General features: G+C 38.6%; 1 protein-coding gene across 1 annotated transcript in view; it reads right to left on the bottom strand.

The window, feature by feature from the left end:
* The window catches only part of ELP2 (elongator acetyltransferase complex subunit 2), a 48,037-nt gene that overhangs the window by 5,880 nt on the left and 15,765 nt on the right, over positions 1 to 26,392 (bottom strand). The window contains exons 9-19 of the mRNA XM_004422465.3: positions 25,245 to 25,340; positions 23,790 to 23,890; positions 23,455 to 23,586; positions 20,444 to 20,593; positions 17,754 to 17,942; positions 15,547 to 15,616; positions 14,920 to 15,015; positions 14,713 to 14,770; positions 14,027 to 14,099; positions 4,150 to 4,342; positions 1,843 to 1,964 (exon numbers count right to left, since the gene is read on the bottom strand). Of these exons, the coding sequence (XP_004422522.1) occupies positions 1,843 to 1,964; positions 4,150 to 4,342; positions 14,027 to 14,099; positions 14,713 to 14,770; positions 14,920 to 15,015; positions 15,547 to 15,616; positions 17,754 to 17,942; positions 20,444 to 20,593; positions 23,455 to 23,586; positions 23,790 to 23,890; positions 25,245 to 25,340 (1,280 nt within the window). The remainder of the gene's footprint in view (positions 1 to 1,842; positions 1,965 to 4,149; positions 4,343 to 14,026; positions 14,100 to 14,712; positions 14,771 to 14,919; positions 15,016 to 15,546; positions 15,617 to 17,753; positions 17,943 to 20,443; positions 20,594 to 23,454; positions 23,587 to 23,789; positions 23,891 to 25,244; positions 25,341 to 26,392) is intronic.

The following is a 26,392-nucleotide window of genomic DNA, read 5'->3' as shown; positions in this document are numbered from 1 at the left end:
AGCATCACAGAGAAGCCACAGTGTAGCAGAAACAAGTCTCTAGACCTCAACTACCTAAGTGTTTTGGTCCAAAGATGGACTGTCCCTGATCAGAGACCAGGGGGTATCTAGCATGCTCTTTACACAGGAAACCAGTTCCAATCCAGCGAGAGTCTATCGATCATGTTCTCACTGAGGGGCTCATGCGTCTCCCCAAGAAATTACCACAAAATGTATGAGGGCCAATCAAGTCCCTGGCTCTTCCTCTACACCACCCACTGCACAGGGAATCAGCTCAGCTGTCAGGAGGACCTAACCTTGACAATATCCTGCATAAGGAAGGCTTTCCTGGAAGCTTATGCCTCAAGGGGGTGTGACTGGTCACAAAGAAATAGAGAGGGCAGTGAAGCAGGTAGTAGTTGCGAAATGCAGGACGAAAGCATGATTCCAAGAGGAAGGTTCTGTCCGAGCAAGCAGACCGTGTTTCTGAAAATGTGCAGCACATGATGCTTTGTCCATTCTAGCCCTGACATATCCCTGAGAGTTACAACTGGACCATCTGCTACTGGGCGTGACTGCAGAGGGCAGAAGCAACTAGCAGAACGCAGGCAAACAAATGCCAGGAAGAAATGAATAAGTAGGTGAACAGAAGTGACGTCTGAGGGAAAGCGTTTTCCACGCTGATGTTTCAGTGTTTCACTGAGCGACAGCATGCCAGGGCTAGCTCTCTGCTCCAGTAATTTGTAGCATGACTACGACTGAGAGGGCAGGGAGAGGAAAGGAAATGCTCAGCTGCCTCCCCACCTCTGGACTGCAGGAACTGCAGCAAAAGGGAACGACATTTTAAAGAGTATGAACACAGAGGAAAGACCAGGAACTAGGTGAGCATTTCCCAGAGAACAGAACGAAGGTCATGGTCAACAACCTACTGCTAGCTAACTTGTTTTGATTTTCTCAAAGCTTGGGACACACACATAACATTGCTTCCTCCATTGAATAAAAAGGAATAATCATTCATTACAGGGTCGGCCCCGTGGCTTAGCGGTTAAGTGCGTGCGCTCCGCTGCTGGTGGCCCGGGTTCGGATCCCGGGCGCGCACCGACGCACCGCTTCTCCGGCCATGCTGAGGCCACGTCCCACATACAGCAACTAGAAGGATGTGCAGCTATGACATACAACTATCTACTGGGGCTTTGGGGGGAAAATAAAAAAAAAAAAAAAAAAAAATCATTCATTACAGAAAAACATTTTAATTCATAAAAGTATGAAAAAGAAAAGTAGAAACTATTTTTCTCCTTATGCCCCTCCATCCCCTCCTGCTCTCCTGGTTTGTTAGTGTTTTTTTGTGTGTGTGAGGAAGATCAGCCCTGAGCTAACACCATGCCAATCCTCCTCTTTTCGCTGAGGAAGACTGGCCCTTGGCTAACATCTGTGCCCATCTTCCTCTACTTTATACGGGTTTCTGCCACAGCATGGCCTGACAAGCGGTGTGTCGGTGTGCGCCCGGGATCTGAACCCTGGCCACCAGCAGCGAAGCACGCACACTTAACCGCTACGCCATGGGGCCCGCCCCTGGTTTGTTAGCCTTGATCCACTTCATTTACTACTTTTTTCCCAGTGGGACTATTTGATGAAAGCTGTGTCTGAAAGGTCTTCTTTTCATACTTAATATTTCAGAGAAATGTACTTATAGAATTTAAAAGTAAGCAAAGCCTTTTTTATCTATGTATATGAAAAACACAGAAGGGAAGATGTAAATTTTTAAAAGTTCTATCAGAAAGTCAGGATTATGTGTTTTCTATCCAAACATATCTGTAATAATATTATTTCGCATTTGAAAAAACATTAAATTTAAAAAACTACCTTTTTGTCCCGGCTCCCAGTGAAGAAATACTTGCTGTCAGGACTCCAATCACAGGACCAAATGATTCTACTGTGCACAGCAGTGATTTTGTTGGTGAAGGCAAAGAGACTGAAAACTGCATCTGGAAGAAACACGTACACACTACTCACAAAGCAGAGAAAGCTATTTTTTACCTGTTAGAAAGCTATACTTTTTTTTTTTTGAGGTGGATCAGCCCTGTGCTAACATCTGCCAATCCTTTTTTTTTTTTTTTTTTTTGCTAAGGAAGACTGGCCCTGGGCTAACATCCATACCCATCTTCCTCCACTTTATATGGGACGCCACTACAGCATGGCTTAACAGGCGGTGTGTCAGTGTGCGCCCAGGATCCAAACCGGCGAACCCCAGGCCACCACAGTGGAGCGCACGCACTTACCCGCTTGCGCCACTAGGCCAGCCCCAGAAAGCTATATTTAAGTGCCATATACAACACAACACATAATTTAGTAAGCAATTTATATACGCTGACCTCTGCAACAGACTAAGGCCAGGCAGCTGATCCCTCACTAAAAGGCTATGGACATATGGTTATTTTTCTAGGAGAGAATACTTTTATTTCTTTTCTAGTAGGGAATTCTCTCTAGTGACTGATGACAAACATCTTCCAGACACTTAACTACAGGTTCAATTTATGCCTATGGAAGAAGCCTGAAGCAATTTAAACCGTACTCAGGAAGTAGCCAGATTTGCATATTAAGCTATGGAAAAAAGATTAATGCACCCTTAAACAAGGTAAAAAAAAAAAAAAAAACTTAAAAAATCTTTTCCCTTGTAGGATTTAAATGTAAGGTAACTTCTAGCCCTTATACGGACTAAGTCTAAAACATAACTACATATGAAGAGAGAAGAGGAATGTATCTATTAATCCATAATCCATAAAGATACACCAAATTAATGGACATATTATTAATATCCCTTTAACTTTTTAAAAAGTAAAGGTTGCATGTTAGGAAACGACTAGTTGTAAAAGAAATCAGTCTCTTCTAACACGTAGTGTTCAGTATGTGTCACAGTCCCTGGTATTCTCTAAAATACAACAAACTAAGGGACTAGAAATATCACAAGATCAAATTGCATGCAGGTTATATCAAGTGAAAAATTAAAAACAGGATTAAACGGGCCAGCCTGGCGGCATAGCGGTTGGGTTCACACACTCCACTGCAGCAGCCTGGGGTTCTCGGGTTCAGACCCCAGTTGTGCACCAACACACCACTTGTCAAGCCATGCTATGGCAGTGTCCCATATAAAACAGAGGAAGATGGGCATGGATGTTAGCCCAGGGCCGATCTTCCTCAGCAAAAAGGAAGGGGATTGGCAACAGATGTTAGCTCAAGGCTAGTCTTCCTCACACAAAAAAAAACAGGATTAAACAACACAAAGATACTTGAAACACTCTCTAGATTCTACCCATTCAAAGAAACTGGGGCAACAGGAATAGGTCACTGCTTTGCAACAACACGAAGCCTTTTTTTTCCTTCTCTCTTTTTTCAATTTATGCCAGGCTCAGAGTAGAATATAGGTAGGTGTATTAACATCTTGCCCAGGGGTCATGTTATTCACAGGTGAATGCCTAAAATGCCCTTCTCAATTTCAAAGTGACAGGGGTGGGCAGGAAAGACAATGGTCCTTCTAAGTTTCACAATGTAATTGTATATTCATTATTCCTGTCCCATAAAACCTTAACCCAGAATATGCCATCCATTTGGTTGTTTTGTTTTGTTTTGTTTTTGAGGAAGATTGGCCCTGTGCTAACATCTGTTGCCAATCTTCCTCTTTTTCTGTTTTCTCCCCAAAGCCCCAGTACATAGTTGTGTATCACAGTTGTAGAGCTGTAGCTCTTCTATGTGGGACACCGCCTCAGCATGGCTTGATGAGCAGTGAGTAGGTCTGCACCCAGGATCCAAACCAGCGAACCCTGGGCCGCTGAAGCAGAATGCATGAACTTAACCGCTATGCCACTGGGCCGGCCCCAATCCATTTGGTTTTATGGTAGCATTCTGTAACTATATGAAAAATCTAAATTTTCTATACATAGATTTTTATGTTTCTTTAACTGACATGTCTGAACACATGCCATCCCAACTACATAATCACAAGGAGGTCATCCCTTGTAAATCTTACAAGGAAGGTCGAGTCTTCCTCAGTTATCACAGAACTTTAGAGACTTCACAACCACGAGACTCTGCCATTGAGCAACAGCTGCTCAATGTGGATAAAACAGACATAACTGTTTCACTAATAATCTTGCCAATCAGAAGCTGTTTTACCTAACTCAGGTGAGATTGTGTCCTGCCTTTTCCACAGTGACCAGGTTCGATCTCTGGAAACAGCTAGTAAGAACTTGTCGTCAGGAGAGAAGGCCATCTGCGTGACAGTCAAACTGTGGAAAATTAAATTCTGCACTTGTTTCCAAGATGTAGTGTTCCAAAGAATGATGGCTGCATGCTCTTTCTTAGCTGCCTGTAGGACAGAGATGAAACAATGAAGCAATTTAAGTAGAAATAAACTGAAAAGAAAACATTTTTCAAAATAATATGTTGTTTCTATGGGTATATTTTATGTATCTGTGTAAATGCAAAAAAAAAATTCTGAGGCAATACATAATACAACCAGGTGTAATCTCTGGGAAGAGGAAGACTAGGATTAGAAAAGATGAATCACTGGACCCTGACACTGTAATCACAATGTTTTAATATTTTACAAGAAGCATGTATTTGTGTATTAATTGCGTAATCAATACTTTAGAGATTTTCACTTCTGGTCAATCTGGAGTAACAGGAACCAGATTTACTCTCTTGTGTGAAAAAACTAAAAAAACAGACAAAATACATGAAATGATGGCACTCCAAAACATTAGATACCTGGCAGCAAAGAACACTGATCCCTGAGAGACAAAATCAGTCAGAGAACAGAAAAAAAAGATAAAGAAAAAAAACAAAAGAAAATCACCGAACTCTATGATAACTTTAAGTGGCTAAATATAGGTGTAACTAGAGTCCCCAAAAGGATGAGAAGCAACAATATTTAAAAAGATAATGGCTGAAAAAATTTTCCAAATTTGATGAAAACAATAAATCTACAGATCCAAGAAGTTCAATAAAACCCAAACACAAGAAACATGAAAAAACTATACCAACAATAATCAAACTGTTTAAAACCAGTGATAAACATAAAATTGCAGTTGCAGGCAAAAGACCCATTACTGAGGAACAAAGAAAAATTACAGCCAACTTCTCATCTGCAACAATCCAAGTCAAAAGAAAATGGAGCACATCTTTAATGTACTGAAAGGAAAACCAACAATTCTTTACTCATCATAAATAGTGTTCAAAAATGAAGGAGAACTAGATTTTTTTCAGACAGGCAAAAGCTAAAAAAATTCATGACCAGCAGAACTGAATTACAAGAAATGTTAAACAATATCCTTTAGGCAGAATAAAAATGATATCTGATAAAAAATTTCTCTTATTACTTAAATCTTTTTAAAAGATAATTGACTGCTTAAAGCAAAAATAATAATATATCGTGGGATTTCTACGAAGAAGTAAAATGTACAACAATACCACAGAACTAGGCAGAAATGAATGTTTACTTCTGTAAGGAAAAAGTGCAGCATTACTTGTAGGTAGACTGTGGTAAATTAAAGACGTATACTATATTGGGGCCAGCCCCGTGGCTTGGCGGTTAAGTGCACGCACTCCGCTGCTGGCAGCCCGGGTTCGGATCCTGGGCACGCACTGACGCGCTGCTTCTCCGGCCATGCTGAGGCCGCGTCCCACATATGGCAACTAGAAGGATGTGCAGCTATTACATACAACTATCTACTGGGGCTTTGGGGGAAAATAAAAACATAAATAAAATTTAAAAAAAAATAAATAAAGACGTATACTCTAAAATGTAGAACAATCAATAAAATAACACAACAAAAAGTTATATTTAGTAACCAAACAGAAGAAATAAAATGGAATCATAAAAAGCAAGTAATCCAAAAGAAATAAAATGTAACAAAGAACAGATGGATCAAACAGAAAATAAATAACAAGATGACAGATTTAAATCCAACTGTATCCATTATCACATTAAATACAAATAGTACAATAAATGTCCCTATTAAAATGAAAATCAAGATGAGTAAAAAAGCAAGACTCAACTCCAATAGTCCTCCCTTAACCACAGTGGATATGTTCCACGATCACTAGTGGATGCCTGAAACTGCATACAGTACCAAACCTTATATATATTATGTTTTTTCCTAAACATACATACCTATAATAAAGTTTAATTTATAAATTAGGCACAGTAAGAGAGTAACAACAACTTCTCTTTGACATATTCAAATTGCCGGCATCACTACTCTTGCACTTTGGGGTCATTATTAAGCAAAATAAGGGGTATTTGAACACAAGCATTGTGACACCATGACAGTCAATCTGATAATTGAGAGTGCTAAGTGACTAACGGGCAGGTAGTGTATACAGCGTAGATACAATGAACAAAGGGATGATTCACGTCATCCTTTTGTTGGAAGGGTGGAATGGAGCGGGACAGCACAAGATTTCATCACACAACAGCATGCAATTTAAAGATTTTATTTATTTATTTTTTCCCCCCAAAGCCCCAGTAGATAGTTGTGTGTCATAGCTGCACATCCTTCTAGTTGCTGCATGTGGGACGCGGCCTCAGCATGGCCGGAGAAGCAGCGCGTCGGTGCGAGCCCGGGATCCGAACCCGGGTCGCCAGCAGTGGAGCGCGCTCACCTAACCACCAAGCCACGGGGCCGGCCCCAAACAGCATGCAATTTAAAACTCATGGGGCTGGCCCCATGGCTCAGCGGTTAAGTGCGTGTGCTCCGCTGCTGGCGGCCCGGGTTTGGATCCCGGGCGCGCACCGATGCACCGCTTTTCTGGCCATGCTGAGGCCGTGTCCCACATACAGTAAATAGAAAGATGTGCAGCTATGACATACAACTATCTACTGGGGCTTTGGGGGAAAATAAAGAAAGAAAGAAAATTATAAAAAAATAATAATAAAAAATAAAATATGTATTATTTCTGGAATTTTCCATTTAATATTTCAGACTGTGGTTGACCACAGGTAACTAAAACTGTGGAAAGCAAAACCATAGATAAGAGGGGACTACTGTATACGCTGCCTCCAAGAAACCCACTTAAAATGAAAGGAAACAAATAGCTCAAAAGTAAAACGATGGAAAAAGATATATATAATTCAAGCACTACTCAAAAGAAAGCTGGAGTGGCTACAGTAACATCAGACAAAGTAGACTTCAGAGCACAAAATATTACCAAAAATAAAAAGGGTCATTTGATAATGATAAACTAGTCAATTAATCAAGAGGACATAATCATAAATGTTCATGGATCTAACAACTGAGCTTCAAAATACATAAAGTAAAAACTGACTGAACTACAAAGATTAAAAGACAAGTCCACAACTACAGTCAGTGATTTCAAAATGCCACTTTCAATAAAACTGAAACGATAAAGATGACTTGAATAATACTATCAACCAATCTGACATAATTCATATTTTTAGAACACTCCACCCAATGGAAACAGAATCCACATTCTTTTCAAGTGAACATGGAAATGTGTTTTACCATGGTTCACAGCCCGAGAAAGTTAGAAAATCATTATAATTTTACACACGTGAATATATATCTTGACTATTACAGCTGGACTCTTAATATATAGAGCAATGTTGTACATGTTTTGTCCTTGTCGATAGTACGGAATACTTTTGTCCAGGTTTTCTTTGGCATTATCATTTATAATGAAGAACTCAGTAATATATATTAAATTTCAAAGGATTCAAGTTATACTATGCTCTTTGACCAGAAGGAAATGCAATGAGAAATCAATAACAGAAAAATATCTTGAAAACACTCAGTATATGGAAACTAAATAATAGTACATTTCAAAATAACCTCTAGGTCAAAGATGAAATCAAAGGGAAATTAGAAAGTATTTTTAATTGAATGAAAGTGAAAACACAACATAAAATTTGTGGAATGCTTCAAAACAATACTTAGAGAGAAATTTATAGCACTAAACACCTATATTAAAAAGAAAGATCTGGGGGCCATGGCCTAGTGGTTAAGTTCCGCGTGCTCCACTTCATCGGCCTGGGTTTGGTTCCTCGGCGTGGACCTACATCACTCATCGGCGGCCACACTGAGGCGGTGACCCACATACAAAATAGAGGAAGACCGGCACAGATGTTAGCCCAGGGCAAGTCTTCTTCAAGCAAAAAGGAAGACTGGCACAGATGTTAGCCCAGGGCAAATCTTCTTCAAGCAAAAAGGAAGACTGGCAACAGATGTTAGCTCAGGGCAAATCCTCCTCAGCAAAAGAATAAAAAAATTAAATAAAAAAAGAAAAATCTGAAATCAATGACCTCAGCTTTAACCTTATTAAACTAGAAACAGAAGAAGAAATGAAATCTAAGTAAGTAGAAGAAAGGAAATAAAAAAAGCAAAATCAATGAAACAGAAAGAAGAAAAACAGGAAAATCAATAAAACCAAAAGCTGGTTCTTTGAAAATAACAATAAAATCATTAATTTCCTGATCAATTCCCAGACTGCTCCCCCACCAACGAAAAAAAAAAAGAAAAAGGATATGTGAGAAAAGACACAAATTGTCAACAGCAGGAATAAGAAAGGTGACATCACTAGAGATTCTTCAGATATTAAAAGGATCATAAGGGAATGTTATGAATAACTTTATGCCAACAAATCTGACAGATAAAAGGGACATATGTACTGAAATACACAAACTACCATAACACACACAAGAAAAACTGGATAACCAAAATAGCCAGTATCTATTAAAGAAATTACATTTGTAATTTCTTCCCACAAGCAAAACTCCAGGTTAAGTTGGCTTTACTACCAAACCTTTAAAAAAGAAATAACACCAATTCTACACAAAACTCTTCCAGAAAATTGCAGAGGAGGGGCTGTCCCAGTGGTGTAGTGGTTAAGTTCGCACACTCCGCTTTGGCGGCCCGGGGTTTGCAGGTTTGGATCCCAGGTGCGGACCTACATACTGCTCATCAAGCCATGCTATGGCAGTGTCCCACATACAAAAATAGAGGAAGAATGGCACAGATGTTAGCTTAGGGACAATCTTTCCCAAGCAAAAAGAGAAAAGAGGAAGACTGGCAACAGACGTTAGCTCAGGGCCGATCTTCCTCACCAAAAAAAAAAAAAAAAAAGTTTTTTTGGGTGAGGAAGATCGGCCCTGAGCTAACGTCTGTTGCCAATCCTCCTCCCTTTTTTTTTCCCAAAAAAAAAAAAAAAGTTTTTTTGGGTGAGGAAGATCAGCCCTGAGCTAACGTCTGTTGCCAATCCTCCTCCTTTTTTTTTTTCCCCATAGCCCCAGTAGATAGTTGTATGTCATAGTTGCACACCCTTCTAGTTGCCCTACGTGGGACACAGCCTCAGCATGGCCAGAGAAGTGGTGCGTCTGTGCGCGCCCGGGATCCGAACCCGGGCCGCCAATAGTAAAGCACGCGCACTTAACCGCTAAGCCACGGGGCACCAAGCCACGGGGCCGGCCAAAAAAAAAAATTCTTGAACAAAAAAAAAAAAATAGAAAGAAAATTGCAGAGGAGGAGCTATATCTATGAGGTTAGCATTACTCTGATACCAAAACCAGATGAAGCCATTATAAGGAAAGAAAACTACACAGCAATATTCCTCATGTACTATATATGAAATTTTAAACAGAATTTTAGCAAATTGAATCTAACAACATATAAAAATATATCATGAGCAGGTGAGGTTTGGTTCCAGGAATGCGAAGTTGGTTTATCATTTGAAAAATCAATCAATGCAATTCACCGTATTAATAAACTAAAAGGGAAAATTATAAGATCATTTCAATAGATGAAGAAAAAACATTTGACAAAATCTAACATCCATTCCTGATAAAAACTCTCTGCAAACCAGGAATTGTAGGGAAATTCTACAACCTGATAAAGGAGAGTCACAAAAAATCTACAGCAAATTCTTAACGGACAAAGACTGCATATTTTGTTCCTGAGAAGAGGAATTAAGGTGAGGATTTCTGCTGTTAGCACTTCTGTTCAACATTACGACATCCTATACGGGAAAGGACGAAATAAAACTTTCTTTATTCACAGGCAATATAAGCATCTATGTAGAAAATCCTACAGTATCTACAATAAAGCTACAAGAATTAATAAATAAGTTTAGCAAGGAAGAAGGTCAATATACAAAAAGCAATTGTATTTCCATATGTGAGCAATGAACAGATATAAAATATATGAAATAAGGATAAATCGGTCAAAATATGTGTATGACACTGAAAACTAGAAAATATTTCTGATAACACTAAGATGTTAACAGTGGGAAAAACTGGGTGAGTGGTCTAATAGTATTCTATGTACTATCTCTGCAACTTTTCATTAAATCTAGTTCTTCCAAAACAAAAGGTTTCCCCCCCCAAAAAAAAAATCATTCCTGAGAGAAATTAAAGACCTAAATAAATGAGAGGCATACTGCCTGCATGTGTCAAAAGACTCAATATTGTTAAAATTCTCCCCAAATTGATCTACAGATTCAATGCAATCCCCATCAAAATTCCAGCAGGTATTTCCGAAGAAACTGTCAAGCTGCTTCTAAAATTCATATGGAAAAGTAAAGAACCTAGAATAGCCAAAATAACTGTGAAAAGTAAGATGAGAGTTGGAAGACAATTACTTCCTAGTTTCAAGACATATTATAAAAAGTTATAGTTATTAAGAGAGTATGGTATTGGCATCAAGATAGGAAACAAAAGATGAATGGAGCAGAGTAAAGTGCAGACACAGACCCACACATATATGCACAGCTGATTTTTTGACAAAGGTGCAAAAGGCAGTAGGTGAAGAAACAGTCTTTTCAGCAAAAGATGATGGAATAATTAGATATCTACATACAAGAAAATCAACATTAATCTATACTCCATGCCAAATGCAAGAATTAATTAAAGATGTATCACAGGTCTAAATGTAAAACTTAAAATCTACAAAATTCTTAGAACAAAACATAGAAGATATTTGTGATGTTTAGTTAGGCAAAGATTTCTTAGATACTACACAAAAAGCACAACCTGGTAAAATTGGTAAATCAGACTTGACCAACACATACAACTTCCGCTCTTTGAAAAACAGCACTAAGAAAACGAAAAGACGGGTGGCATAGTGGTTAAGTTGGCACGCTCCATTTCGGTGGCCCACGGTTTGCAGGTTCCAATCCAGGGCAAAGACCACACTGCTCATCAAGCCATGCTGTGGCGGCATCCCACGTACAAAATAGAGGAAGATGGGCACAGATGTTAGCTCAGGGCCAATCTTCCTAAGCAAAAAGAGGAAGACTGGCAACAGATGTTAGCTCAGGGCCAATCTTCCTCACCAAAAACAAACAAAAAAGACAAGCCACTGGAAAAAATTATCTACAGAGCATATATCTGATAGTTGTATTCGGTGTATATAAAGAACTTTTCAGAATTCACTAATAAGAAAACAATCCAAGAAAGAAATGAGCAAAAGATTTGAAAATATTTCAACAAAGACATCATATAAATGGAAAATTAGCACATGAAAAGATGTTCAACATCATTAATTATTAGGGAAATGCAAATTACAGCCACAATGAGGTATTACACACCTATGATAATGAATGGTTAAAAAGACCGCCCATACCAAGTGCTGGTGAGGGTGTGGAGCAACTGGAACTCTAATATACTGCCGGTGGGACTGTAAAGCAGTACAGTCACTGGGGAAAATAGTCTGGCAGTTTCTTAAAAATATAAATATACACCTACCATATCATCTAGTAATTCCACTCATAGGTATTTACTCAAGAGAAATGAAAGCATATATCCATGCAAAGACTTGAACACAAATATTCATAGTCACTTTATCAGTAAAAGCCAAAAGCTGGAAACAACTCAAATATCCATTAATAAGTGAATGGATCAACCAACTGCAATATATCTGTAAAAGGGAAAACTACTCAGCAATAAAAAGGAATAACTACTGATACATGTAACAACATGGATGAATCCCCAATTATTATGCTGAAAGAAGTCAGACAAAAAAAGAGTGCATCCTGTATGATTCCATTTACATAAAATTTTAGAAAATGCAAACTATGCTATCATGACAAAAAAGGAGATTAGTGGCTTCCTTGGTATGGGGGCAGGAGAGGGTAAGGAGGCAGGAAAGAGGAATTACTAAGAGGCAGTGGAAATTTTGGGGGTTGCTGGATATGTTCATCATCTTGATCATGGTGATGACTTCACAGGTATAAACGTTATGTCAAAACTTATCAAATTGTTCACTTTCAACATGCAACTTACAGTACACTAATGACCCCTAAATAAAGCTGTTAAAAACGTTAGTTTAAAAGAAAGATACATCTAATAACTTACTTTACCAGTCAAAAACAAATGTGTGGCTAGCACCCTCCATTTAAGAAACCTAGGTACCTTGAGGTTAGTGCCTAGAGGAAAAAGCTACTAGAAGTTTCCATGGATTATTTACCCTTCTATCGGGTAGGTGAGCTTAGACGAACCTTTAGATTTAAACTTCCCAAGCCACACTATCAACCACATCTCTTTTCTACTGTTTATTAAAATAGAAAACACAGAAAAAGTATACAAATAAAAAAAATAAAAGAAAGATGCACATACTTGCTACAAGTGAGCCAACTTGAAAAGGAAAAATAATCAATTACATGACTGACAGTACCCAAAGCTAAAGATGAATCAGCTGCTCAGTCGAAACACAGCTGTTCCTGCTGCTAAGCCCCATTCTTCCCATAGGTTCCTCATTTTTTTTTTTTTTACATTATTTATTTATTTATTTATTTATTTATTTCCCCCAAAGCCCCAGTAGACAGTTGTATGTCATAGTTGCACATCCCTCTAGTTGCTGTACGTGGGACGTGGCCTCAGCATGGCCAGAGAAGCGGTGCGTCGGTGCGCGCCCGGGATCTGAACCCTGGCCGCCAGCATCTGAGCGCGCGCACTTAACCGCTAAGCCACGGTGCCCACCCCCATAGGTTCCTCTAATAGACGAGGTACTCTCAGTACCACCCTCATGGATGGGACAACAAGCAAGGGGGGGTGGGGCAGTATTTCTTATGATGCCTCTCAATACAGGCCAGTGTCAAGAAACCACAGCCAAAGTGGGAACAGGGGGCCTATCCAGATGGGCAGCTCTCATCATCACGATTAAAACATGTAATAAATTTTAGAAAATTTAGAGGAATGTGTGGGTCTCAGACCCTTCAGATAATCCTCCATAAATATTATTTCACTCCACAGAATATGGATAAATATTGAATAGGGAGTTCAAGACCACAGTCCCCAGGCAAATGTTTCAAGTGTACCATTCTGTAGTGCCACGAGCTGGTGGCTAGCTCAGCCGGCCACCATGCTGCCTCACCCTGGCATGGGTCAAGGGATTCCACCTACTTAGGTCAGTACCCAGAGTGCCCTTGAGAAATCGTCAGATGGAGCGCACTCTGGGTTTCACCTTCTCCTTCCCCTGTGTCACCAGGACTCCAATTACTCAAAATTTATTTATCACATTTTTAAGCCTCATTTTAAGGTACTTGATTAAATAATTTTTGAGTAGGGGCACAAGTCAGCTCAAACCAAGTATTTAAAAACAAAAATGTGCCGCTGAAATAGATTTAAAATGCAACTGCAAGCTTTTGAAGGGATGGAAATGAAAAGGGATTGAGAAAGCAAGATTCAGAAAAAGCAGGCACCACTGGCCTTTCATGGAGTATTCTTTTTTTTTATAATTTTATTTATTTATTTATTTATTTATTTTCCCCCAAAGCCCCAGTAGATAGTTGTATGTAATAGCTGCACATCCTTCTAGTTGCTGTATGTGGGACGCGGCCTCAGCATGGCAGGAGAAGCAGTGTGTCGGTGCGCGCCCGGGATCCGAACCCGGGCCGCCAGCAGCGGAGCACGCGCACTTAACCGCTAAGCCACGGGGCCGGCCTCTCATGGAGTATTCTGATGAAAGCACTACCAACTTGAGGAGCCTGATGACTCAAATAACCTGTAACCAAGTAGAATAAAAAAAGCAAAATTCCCTACCTTACAAGCTGAGGCAAGCAGAGTCTTTGAATTGCTACAAGCAACACAAAATATTTCATAACCGTGTCCATATCTAAAATTTAAAAGAAGAAAATGCATGAATGCATGACCCCTGTATTAGTAAATGTACCTGTTCTCATGCTGCAAAATTTTAAAATGTGAAAAGAACAACATCAATCTCGCTAGCTAACATACGGTTCTTTTAGGGAACATTACATTTCTGTCTAGGCAAACATTTGAGGAAAAAACAGACTGGAGAAAAATGCTAGCTTCCTAGAAATAACGCAAGTTATTCAAACAATTACATTAAAATACAAGTTTTCACCCCCAGCCAGTACAATAAACAATAAACCACGGAAAGGTTTTGATGGGGAACCATCTTAGGGGAAAAGAAAAACAACAGAATAACAAATCTTAAAAGTCTTTTTAAAAAACGAAAAATATATATAATGTTATGCTTCTTTAAAAATTAAGACCAACAAACAAACCTAGTAAATATAATACACAGTAGTATAAATATCTATGTGAAACTTGATTCTCTTTCCTTATGAAGGCCACTGAAAGATCTTTAGAACAGAGGGAAAACCTAGGTAAGAGGAAAGCAAAGGAGAAAATCAAGTTGTAGGGGAAAAAAATCACAAGTTATGACAGGATCAGACCAAAGAGCAAAGTACAGTTTAACTTACAGTTTTTGAACTTCAGGCCACAAAGTATTCTGCAGAAGATGATCCTCAGTGGGAGGTTCTACAATAAATTTATAGCATTGCAATAATTTTTTCCATTTTCATGCAAATAAAAAGGTGAATTCTATAGCACAATTTAGGTCAGCAGTGACAGACACTATACTATGTGTACTAATGATTCTTTTAAACCATCTTTTTGCCTTTTCTTACCAGTAAGTATGGAGGGTTGAAAGGCCACCTGGTGATACTCAAAACCAGTACTAGTTAACAACTCCTCTTCATCAGAAGGCTGAGAAGCTATATCTCCTAGTTTAAAAGAACACATCAACATCATGAATGTAGTTACCATCTTTATATCTCCAATATATGTCTCAATATTAAGGCCACTAGTTAGAAAGTAGTGAAACTTCAAAGTAGTGTAATTCAAAGCCATATCCACGTGATTCCAAAGCAAAGGGTATTTCTACTACTCCAGTATTTTGCAAATGTGCTCCTTGGAGCGCTAGCCAATTCCATAAAGATTCCTTCCTTTTTCTTCAACATAACGTTTCCCAAACTTTTTAAACTATGGAACAGAGTCTTCAGGCTGCCCATATTAACATCTTTGGTTGTAGTGCTCCACGAAATACACTTTGTGAAAGCTAAACCTATTCGGGGTCTGCATGCATACACAGAGTACTCATCATGAAATATTTGACGGAGAAGACAGATGCATGTACTGTGATTTAAAAAAAAAAAAAATCAGCTGTAATGAACATTAGATACATGTTATACAAGTGTGTAACTAGTTTTTAAGCACCACTATGGGTTCAATGATTTTGGAGACTAAAGCCTTACCCTGAAAGACAGCTTTATTTGATAATCCCAAAGCAGGGACAGTAGCTCCTTCTGGAAGATCACCATCTTGCTGGAATAACAAGTATGATACATGTTTTAAATAATAAAATTTACTGTTATCTTAGGCGCTACAAAATTGTCAAGCTCATAAATGCTGAGAAGCAGTTTAAAGACCGCCTTGTGTGAGTATCTGCCCCCACTTCCATCTCCTGAATCAACAGACGCAACACTAAGCGAACATTCTCCAACAGACAGCTCCAGCTAATCCCTACCCCTGACCTAATTGATGCAGTTACGCACCCTCTCATCCATGAGCTCACTGAACCTAACATTTCAGTGGGTCTCTGGGTCTGACAAGGAATGCACTGGGCTGGCTTCTAGCAAAGAGTGGGCTGAAAACGAAAGGCCTGGAGCTCTCCTGTCAAGAGTCTCACAGGCACATCCCTGATGATGCTCATGCAAACAAAGATGTTTCCCAGAAAGACACAGTCATAGTATTTTCATTAAATATATTTAAATAATTGAATATTTTAAAACTTTGTAACTGAGTGCCATTTGAATAATCTGCTTATACTATGCAACTTATATCAATCGAATTATCTCATAAGAAACTATACGCTAACCATCAAAAATGGCACATGTCCATATACTAAGAGTGTTTCTTACAATTTAGACTTTAACACAGGGGCTGGAACTTGACACAAACATGAGCAATGGGAATTAAAGCCATCATCAAGAACAGCTACTGGGACATAAGAGACAACGGGCTTTATCTCAAAAGCCAAGAAAAATGAAAACAGCAAGGAAAAGAGCAGTGAGAAGCATTCCTATATCCCTGTCCCAACATTCAATATGGAAACAAAGCCCAAAATACACCAAGAGGCTTTACAGTCTACAGTCTATGGGATTCCTGTATCTTAAGACACAGAATTGAGTATATACCTGGGACCAAGCCTCTCATGGAATCCTAAAACTACATTTCAATCCCCAGAACTGAGAGATCCTGAAACTAACTATCCTTCCACTCCCAAAGCACTATATAATAATGACAATCAAGACATCCCTTTTGCTCTCAAGCCCGTTGTCCATTGTGATTAGAAACAAGCAGAAGTGAATCTTAAATCTTCACATAAACAACAAAGGCTGTAGCCTGAGATGCTCGGTATACTCCAGGAAATTCAGCTGGACATTTCATTTCAAATGACTTTTAATTTCTTCTCCAGTCCTACCCAGACTGGTGCTAGTTTCCCTGCCTTCAGAGTCTCTGGGCTCAAATGTATCCTGCTACCACTTAACTCTTTTGCCCCAAAGTGCTTTTCATCACTTTCTTTATTTAGGGACCTCCAATGGCACCCCATAGTCTAAACTGTGTCTACCTTCCAAGGTCCTCCACTATTTGACTTTCCTCCATCCTCTCCACTTCCCTCTATATACTCTTCACTCCAACGGCTCTGGGCACCCCAGTACTCTCCCTCTCTCTCCTTCCGTCTGCCTATCAAAAGTGTACTTCACCTTTTCAAGCTCAGAACCAAATATGTGACCCAACTCTAAGTACAGTAAAGGACTGTATGACATGCACTTCGGTATAACACAGCTATCCTCCTACTTAATTTACCTTCCTTCAAAACCAGTTACTTTATAATTTTTATAATGTACATGTTTTTATAAGTGCTCAAATATTTTACAGAAAGGGAGTAAAACATAAATAAAACTTACCCTTTCAAAATATAAATGAAGTCCCATTAAACATTTGCTCATTATTCCAGTACACTGACCTCTTCCTTTTACGAAACTTATTTTGGCCACCACCAGATTTAGCAATTAACTGGTCTCATCTAACAATTGCAGGTATACTAGTTCCACTGCTCCCTATCCGTAAATTACAGTTAGATGGCAATCTCCTTGAAAATATGACCCATCTATTATATTTTTTTTAACATAGGTACCTAGCACAGTGATGATACATAGTATTCGTGCCTTAATTTAACATTTTAATTCTGTTTTACAGTGTCTTGGGCTAATTTGCTACAAAATTTCTGATTTTAATATTTAAATTACCGCATGCCATCATGTACACATAAGTTTGTCAAGCCAATAATAAATTATTTGACTTCCTTTCTACCCATATACTCATAATCTTAAGCAAAAATTTTTTTAATTTAAAATGAGGTGACTAATTTAGTTAAAACACTTAGAGGAATACTCACATTACAAAGCACATGAGTCAGTGATTGACCCGCAATGGCACAAAAATTTTCCACAAAATTCCGAGGTGCAGAAAATACTCGAAGAACTTTTTCATCTGCTCCAGATACAAACTGAAACCGATTAATCATTGCCAAACATTTCAGGTCATATCCATGTATCTGAGGCCTTGCAATTTCATGCCAAGTCACCTGGGTATTAAAATAGGACAAACGAAAACGATCGTATGTTTCAAAAACTGAATTATTTTTTAACAAGCAAAACACCAGATGCAAAATTATTTATTATGCCATGGAAATATGACTACGGAGCAGATTCGTCCATGTTGTTGTGTTTATCAATAGCTGAATCCTTTTATTGCTGACTAGTATTCCCCTGCATGGATATACCATAACTTGTTGATTGGGTTGTTTCCAATTTCTGACTTTTACTGAAAAAGCAGTCATGAACATTCATGTACAAGTCTTTTCATGGATATATGCTTCTATTTCACTGGGGTAAATACTACCTATGAGTAGAATGGCTGGATGATATGGTAGACGTATATTTAAATTTTTAAGAAACTGGCAAACTATTTTCCAAAGTGGTTGTACATTTTACAATCCCACCAGCAGTGTATGAGAGTTCCAGCTGCCCACACCCTCACCAACACTTGGTATGGTCAGACTTTTAACCTTATTCTAATAGGTGTATAATGGTATCTCACTGTAGCTTTCATTTGCATTTCTCTAACCACTAATGGTGCTGAGCATCTTTTCCTGTTCTTATTTTCTATCCACATATCTTCTTCAGAGAAATATCTGTTCAAATCTTTTGCCCATTTTTTACTGGATTGTTTGTTTTCCTATCACTGAGTTCTGAAAAGTTCTTTATATATTCTAGATACAAGTCCTTTGTCAGATACGTGCTTTATAAATACTTTCTCCTACATTGTGACTTTTCTTTTCATTTTCCTGACAGTGTCTTTTTTTTTTTTTTTTCTGGTGAGGAAGAGTCACCCTGAGCTAACATCTGTTGCCAAGCTTCCTCTATTTTTTTATTTTTTGCTTGAGTAAGATTAGCCCTGAGCTAACATCGTGCCAGTCTTCCTCTATGGTGTATGTGGGTTGCCACCTCAGCATGGCTGATGAGTGGTGCAGGTCCGCACCCGGGATCTGAACCCAAAGACCCAGGCCACAGAAGCAGAGCGTGTGAACTTAACCACTACGCCACAGGGCAGGCCCAGACAGTGTCTTTCTTTTTTTTATAAAATTCACCATTTTATTTATTTATTTTGTGAGGAAGATCAGCCCTGAGCTAACATCCATGCTAATCCTCCTCTTTTTGCTGAGGAAGGCCAGCTCTGAGCTAACATCTATTGCCAATCCTCCTCCTTTTTTTTCCCCCCAAAGCCCCAGTAGATAGTTGTATGTCATAGTTGCACATCCTTCTAGTTGCTGTATGTGGGACGTGGCCTCAGCATGGCCGGACAAGCGGTGCGTCAGTGCACACCCGGGATCCGAACCCGGGCCACCAATAGTGCAGCGCGCACACTTAACCGCTAAGCCACAGGGCCGGCCTTGACAGTGTCTTTCAAAGAGTAGAAATTTTACATTTTGGTGAAGTCCAATTTATTGATTTTTTTTTAATGAATCATGAATGAATAATAACTGAGCTGTATCAGTAACAAACCACCAAGCACCACAGAAAACCACTCCAAATCATTTGCCTTGTATTTTTTTTTTTTTTTGAGAGATCAGCCCTGTGCTAACATCTGCCCATCCTCCTCTTTTTTTGCTGAGAAAGACTGGCCCTGGGCTAACATCCGTGCCCATCTTCTTCCACTTTATATGGGACGCCACCACAGCATGGCTTGCCAAGCAGTGCGTCGGTGTGCGCCCGGGATCCAAACTGGCGAATCCCAGGCCACTGCAGCAGAGCATGTGCACTTAACCACTTGCGCCACCGGGCCAGCCCCTGCCTTGTTTTTTAATTGACTATAGATGTTACTGCCAATGTCCTCAACTCTATTAATTTAAATCTGTCATGAGCTTCTGAAGCAGTAATGACAGTGGCAAACTTCATTCGCTCTCATGGACTGACCCATGCGCCAGTTCTATGAATCTGTCAGAAATTGAAGCTGAGTATACTGACTTTCTCTACCATATACCAGTTCAACGGCTCACCAGTGGTAAAGTTTTACTGCAATTTTTTTGAGCTCAGAGCGAAGACTGAAAAGTTTCTTGAACAAGAACTGCCCTCAACCACTATTATCTAACACTCTATGACTTTAGAAATTAACTTTTACTGCAGACTTGACAGTGCTTACCAGTGAATTAAACCTAAAATTACAAGGTATAACAGAACTTTTACATGGAACTGAAGTAAATACATTTTGATAACTAATACTTGAATTGTTTGAATTGTAAAGAGTAGCTGTATGTTTAAGTTTTTAAGAAAACATCAAATTATCTTCCAGAGTAGCTGTACCATTTTGCATGCTCACTAGCAATGTATGAAAGTTCCAGTTGTTCTGCATCTTTACCAACTCTTGTTGTGAGTATTTTTTACTTGAGCCATTCTAGAGAGTGTGTAGTGGCATCTCATCATGGTTTTAATTTGCATTTCCCTAATGAATAATGATGTTGCCCTACTTTTCATGTGTTCATGAATGTTTTTTAAAGTGGATCAGTCAAGCAGGAAGATATTTTACCTGTGATTGGTCTTTTCTCCTCCATGGAGCAAAAAGTCGAGTTGTCTGGTCAGTACCAACAGTGATGATAAATTCTCCTTCTGGATCCCACACTAGGTCTTGGACACCATCAAAGTGTCCTGAAATGACTATCTCTGGAGTCCACTCTCTCTGCAATGAAAAGTGCTCATGACGCATATCAAAATAATCAAAGACCATCACCACTCAAAGTCTGATAAATGCCCACAGGCCTCATGTCTGATAATAGGAAAGACTGAAACCCCAGAGCAAGGTGAAAAGCTAAGTGTAGAAGATGGATCTTAAAATAATAGGATCCATTTTCCAGTCAAACATATTAAAACTTAAACATTCAAATTTGTGTTGTGTCCTTTAAAAAGCAGTAACCCTGGGAAATTCCCCTCCATTCACCACTTACTGAATGACTCCTAGAAGCCAGACACTACTTAACCCTTCTATGCCTCAATTGACTCTTCTGTAAAAGAGTTACCCAGCTCACAGGGTTGTTATGAGGATTAAAGGAGTTTATATTTGTAAAGCACACAGAACCATGCTTGCACATACTAGGTACTATGTATTTATTTCTTAAACTAAATAATAAAAAAAGAGTATTATGTAAAATGAGTTAGTAGATCCTGAGTGTGTGCCTGACTGCTTTATTAAGTAAAAGGAGTTTCAGGTGTAGAGAACAGAAGGCTGACTCAAACCTCGTTGGTCGACCTACTGAGGAAGCCCATATTAGCAACCATGTAAACAAACAGTGACAATGAAATACAGAAAATGTCATATGCCTGGTCCACAGAGCATCTTTTCGAACAACCTCAAGTGGTGGTAACAGTTGTCTTGAGAGGAAAATCAAATATGTATAAACAGCTAAAAGGTCACTCAAAGCCAAGTCTGATGAATAGGGCCAGTGATTAAGCTAAGCTATATTATTTTCTGGTCAAAAAAATTAAAAGGCTTTGACAAAGAAACACTATTAATTTCCTCTGTGACATAAAAACTGCTTCTAAAGTTAGCACTAATGGGAGTTCCAAAGTTTCTACAAAGGGCAACACTTCTGGACTATCAGTACAGTTTTCCACTGTAACAGTCCTAAAGGGCAGAGTTTGTTTTTAAAAACCACTCTTGACTGTAACAAATGTAACTCTCTGGTTTGGGATGTTGACAGTGGAGGAGACTGTGCCAGGTGGGGAGGGCAGGAGTATATGGGAACTCTCTGTACTTTCTGCTCAATTTTTCTGCGAACCTAAAACTCCTCTAAAAAAATAAAGTCTATTAAAAAAAAAAATCACCCTCAGTACTTGGTAAGCGGCTATTATAAATCTGAAGTCAAATTATAAGCACAAGTACAGTGAAATTCTGTCTTCTGGTTTGAGTTTCTCCTTACTTATCTGATGCTTCTTTTTATGAAGGCCCAAAAAGACCAGCTGATAAAATACAGCTCAAAGGAGCTCCAAGTTAAGAATGAAAGTAAAGTGACTCTAAAAAATATTTCTTATTTAAAAGTGCTGTAGGGCCGGCCCCGTGGCTTAGCGGTTAAGCGCGCACACTCCGCTACTGGCAGCCTGGGTTCGGCTCCCGGGCACACACCGACTCACCGCTTCTCCGGCCATGCAGAGGCCGTGTCCCACATACAGCAACTAGAAAGATGTGCAACTACGACATACAACTATCTACTGGGGCTTTGGGGTAAAAAAAAAGGAGGAGGATTGGCAATAGATGTTAGCTCAGAGCCGGTCTTCCTCAGCAAAAAGAGGAGGATTAGCAGGGATGTTAGCTCAGGGCTGATCTTCCTCACAAAAACAAAAAAGTGCTGTAGCTGATGATTCCCTAGTTCATTTAAGAGTGGAAAGAATCTTGAAGGTGAACTACAAATGGAAGTTACAAGGGAAAGAGTAAGTCACCCTACGTTGAGAAGTCAAACCCTCATAGGTGACGCAACTATTACAAAGCCCACAAACTAAAGGTTACGCAAATTCATGAATTTTTAGTTTATAAAGGAAGCCATTAGATGCACATTCAGAATCTGCTGACTCAGATTTCACTCAATGTTCTCATTTCTTTATTTATTTAATTTAAAATACAGATATATAGTATCCAATATGTGCCAGGCTCTGTTTCTCACACTCTACAAATATTAACTCATTTAAGCATCATAAAACCCTATGAGTAGGTGCTATTACGACCCACATTTCACAGATGAGGAACCAGAGAGAGAGGTTAGGTAATGTCCTCAAGGACACATAGCTAGGAAGTGAAGGGGCCGGGATCTGAATCCAAGCTCTCTAGCTCCAAGGCCCGTGCTCTAAGCCACTATGTTCCTGCTATCTCATTTCCCAAACCAAAAGCAGCAGATCAGAAGCAAATTAGAAAGTAAGAGATGGAACATTGCTGAGAGACAGCTACATGACTAGAGGCAGATTATCTCTCTTGTGAGAAGAGACCAAAAATTATAAGAAAGATCTAAAAGAGCCTAATATCTGGAGGGCCATTTAGAATTACACACATCAACAGCCCCTAATAGCATCAATATATTCCATCACAAAATAACATGTGTTCCTAATGCCCTTTTGTCAATCATTCATTCAATAATTATCTATGGAGCACCTAGCTGTCCAACAAGAAAACATCAAATTATGTTATCTTCTTTAAAAAGACAGAGAAGTTACACATTTTAGGAAAAACTCCCATCAAAAAATTTATACAGCTTCAAGGGAGAGTTTAAATTTACATGGCTTAAAGTTCACTTATGTAGAAAATTTACCCATGCGCAAATTTCAATACTTCAACAATGCTGGACAATGAAGACTTTATTTTTAGAAAAGCAGGAGGTTCTTACCTAGTGTAACTATAACATAATGTCTACGGAAAGAAGTGACGTCATTTGAATTTAGATGTCTCTACTACTTTTCTGTAGAGTGTTATGAGTAAAACAACACTGTTTACCTAGGTTTCATTTAGAATTCACTCTATTGGATCAGAAATACTTTATTTAAACGTGCTTTTCTTACTGGGTTAGCTGCATTCTGTTTCCAAAGGTGTAATGCTCCGTGAAAAGCATGAGCGATGATCATGGAGCCATCTTCATTGAACTGGCAATCATAAAATCCCAGAGTATTTCCACCCACTTCACCTACTCGAACCTACGCAACAATAGCCAGAAAACAATTCATAATCAATACTCCTCATTTCTCACAATAGAAACCACTGATTCCAGAGATTATCTTCTGGCTTATTTAACATATACAAAGAGTGAACATTTGCAGCTCTAGGAACACAGACTTAGGATTTAAATATTCCGTTTATTAAACCCAATTTTCTGTTCCTTAAATAGCCACATTTTTACCTGTTCTAGCCAAACTCCTGACTCTTCATCTGGAGCCCAGAGAATCATGGTTTTATCCATCGAGGCAGACAACAATCTCACTGGCTGCTGTAAAACACCATCTAAAAAACAAAAACTAATGTCTTTAGGTGATAAACAGGTATCACGTTTGTAGATTACCAGAAAAAAAACAACATGGGTACTGCAAAAGTGTTCACTGCAGCACTGCAATAGCAAAATTTTGGAAACATGTCTACCATTAGAAGAGCAGATAAACAAGTTGTGGTATATTTAGACAATGGAACATTAAACTGTAATAAAAATAAACAAACTAGGGCTACATTAATCAACATGGATACAACTCTAAAACAAGTTGAGCTAAACAGGCAAGTTGTAAGAGGATAAATACATATTGATATTGCTTCAACAGCTGTAAAATAAAATTATTTATGGCTACATAAATGTGTAGTACAAGTATAAAAAGATGCATGGGAATGATATGCACTGAATTCAGTACTGTAGTTGCCTCTAGGGAAAGATGGAGGGGAAAGGGTTCAGGAAAGAATACACAGGGGCTTCAATACCTATAATATCTAATTTATTTTTTTAAACTGCAGCAAATATGGCATAACATAATAAAGCTGAATGGTGGTTATCAGAACATTAATTATTGCTGTTCTTTATTCTTGTCTTGGGGAACGGGCTGGGGGAAGAACATAAGGCTGTGCCTTGCTCAGCTCTACACCTCAGCACTAGCGTGAGCATGCACAAAACCGTCATTCCATAAATGGAGGTTCAAGCAAAAGAGGGGGAGAGTCTTATTTTTTCATAAATGATGTGTTTCAGTATTACCAAGGGTAAAGGTTCCAGTGAAATTGGCTTGAAAGTCAACTTCTCTTAAATCCCAGAAAGACTAGACTGAAATCCCAAAAGAAATAAAGACTTTTTTCCCCCTAGTAGTTGGTATTTTTATTGTCATTCTGTAGAAGACAAAAGGGTACACACATATAAGCAGCTCCACATTGTGAAAATCAACCTTCGGTAAGCTGCTAGCTCCTAAAGTGGCAGCTATAGACTGTAACTCTCCTTGTCATCCTTCTTCCTGATTTTTGCTTTTATTTTGCTTGGGTTCTTCTCTGAAATTATAAGCAAAGAGCCGTGGGTCTTCATCATACAGTTTTCGGTATACATCACAGACCAGGTGGAAACTTTTAAGAAAAAGTTAATTCGGGTGTGGCGGTTTTAGCATCATGGCAGCAATCATACTTTTCTCACTCAGGAGTACAATTTTTGATGGAATTGAGTGTCCAGCGTAACAGTTAACAGGGCTGCCATTATTACACTTTGCCAACTTGAAAATGTCTTCTATCTGAGATTTCTAATCACACTCAAAAAAATCCTCCACTTCATCTGGTCAGCTTAAAACTCTGTAGTATTTAACCGAAATAAGGGATATGTTCGTGTTTTTCTTCCTACCTTTGTAAAATGAAGGTTGCCAATGAACAGCATTTACCCAGTTTTCATGACCAGCCAGCACAGTTTCCAGAGTAACCGCAAACGCTATTTTAACACCTATAACAGAAGCAATGAAGAAGTATTCTTTCCTCAAAGCTCTTCTAAAAAGAACATTTCATTACCAACTCAGCTGTGCAATTATGTCCCCCCAAAAATCAGAACAAAACACAATTTAGATTCAACACAAAGAACTTGCATTCTAAATTTCATTAACTTCACCTGTTGTTTAAAATTACAGGAGAAAAAAGTTCTAAAAATAGATACATTTTTCTCTACCTGATCATAAATAAATATTAAGGAATATGTTCTATTTTTTAAATTTTCTGGGATAGCTATGTTATACTGCAATTAAAAAGCAAAAGTCAACATGTCAGCTTTCTTGCTATGCTCACTACTTATCACAGTGTAATAACCTAAACTATGATTAAAAAAAAAAAACTTAAATGCAAAAATAAAGGCAGTATTGTGACCTTTTAAACAACACAGTTCATGAAAATATCACAAAAAATGTCATATTGGGAATAGCTACTTATAATATGCTGGTTATAGTATTTCTTGGTTCCCCCCATAAAACTATGTTACCAAAATCTCAACTCTAATGGGCTTTATAACCAAGAAGGATAATAATGAAGAAGAGAATTCCTGGGTGAACAATGCTCACTGACAACTAATTTTATAATTTAGTTACACATCCAAAAATATCTCCTTCAAGTATAACATTCCAACAAGATCTACCATGTAGGAGTACTGTTCTAACGCCAGACAGTAAGAAAATCAGAATTACATATACTACTCAAATGTAGGGATTTAGCTTGTCTCTTATGAATATCTTCCAACAGAGGTATGGATAATTTATGCTATTCTTTTAGATCATGCTATGCCAAAACTGCAAATTTAGTATCATTTTATTTTTTTTATTTTTTTATTTTTCATTTTTTAAAGATTTTATTTATTTATTTTTTTTCCTCAAAGCCCCAGTAGATAGTTGTATGTCATAGCTGCACATCCTTCTAGTTGCTGTATGTGGGACGTGGCCTGAGCATGGCAGGAGAAGCGGTGCCTGCGCGCCCGGGATCCGAACCCGGGCCGCCAGCAGCGGAGCGCTGGCA

Source organism: Ceratotherium simum, chromosome 14 (assembly GCF_057802395.1).
Source record: "Ceratotherium simum simum isolate JZ-2026a chromosome 14, ASM5780239v1, whole genome shotgun sequence".
NCBI lineage: Eukaryota > Metazoa > Chordata > Mammalia > Perissodactyla > Rhinocerotidae > Ceratotherium > Ceratotherium simum.
Note: the sequence above shows the minus strand (reverse complement) of the source record. Positions and strands in the feature narration are given on the sequence as shown.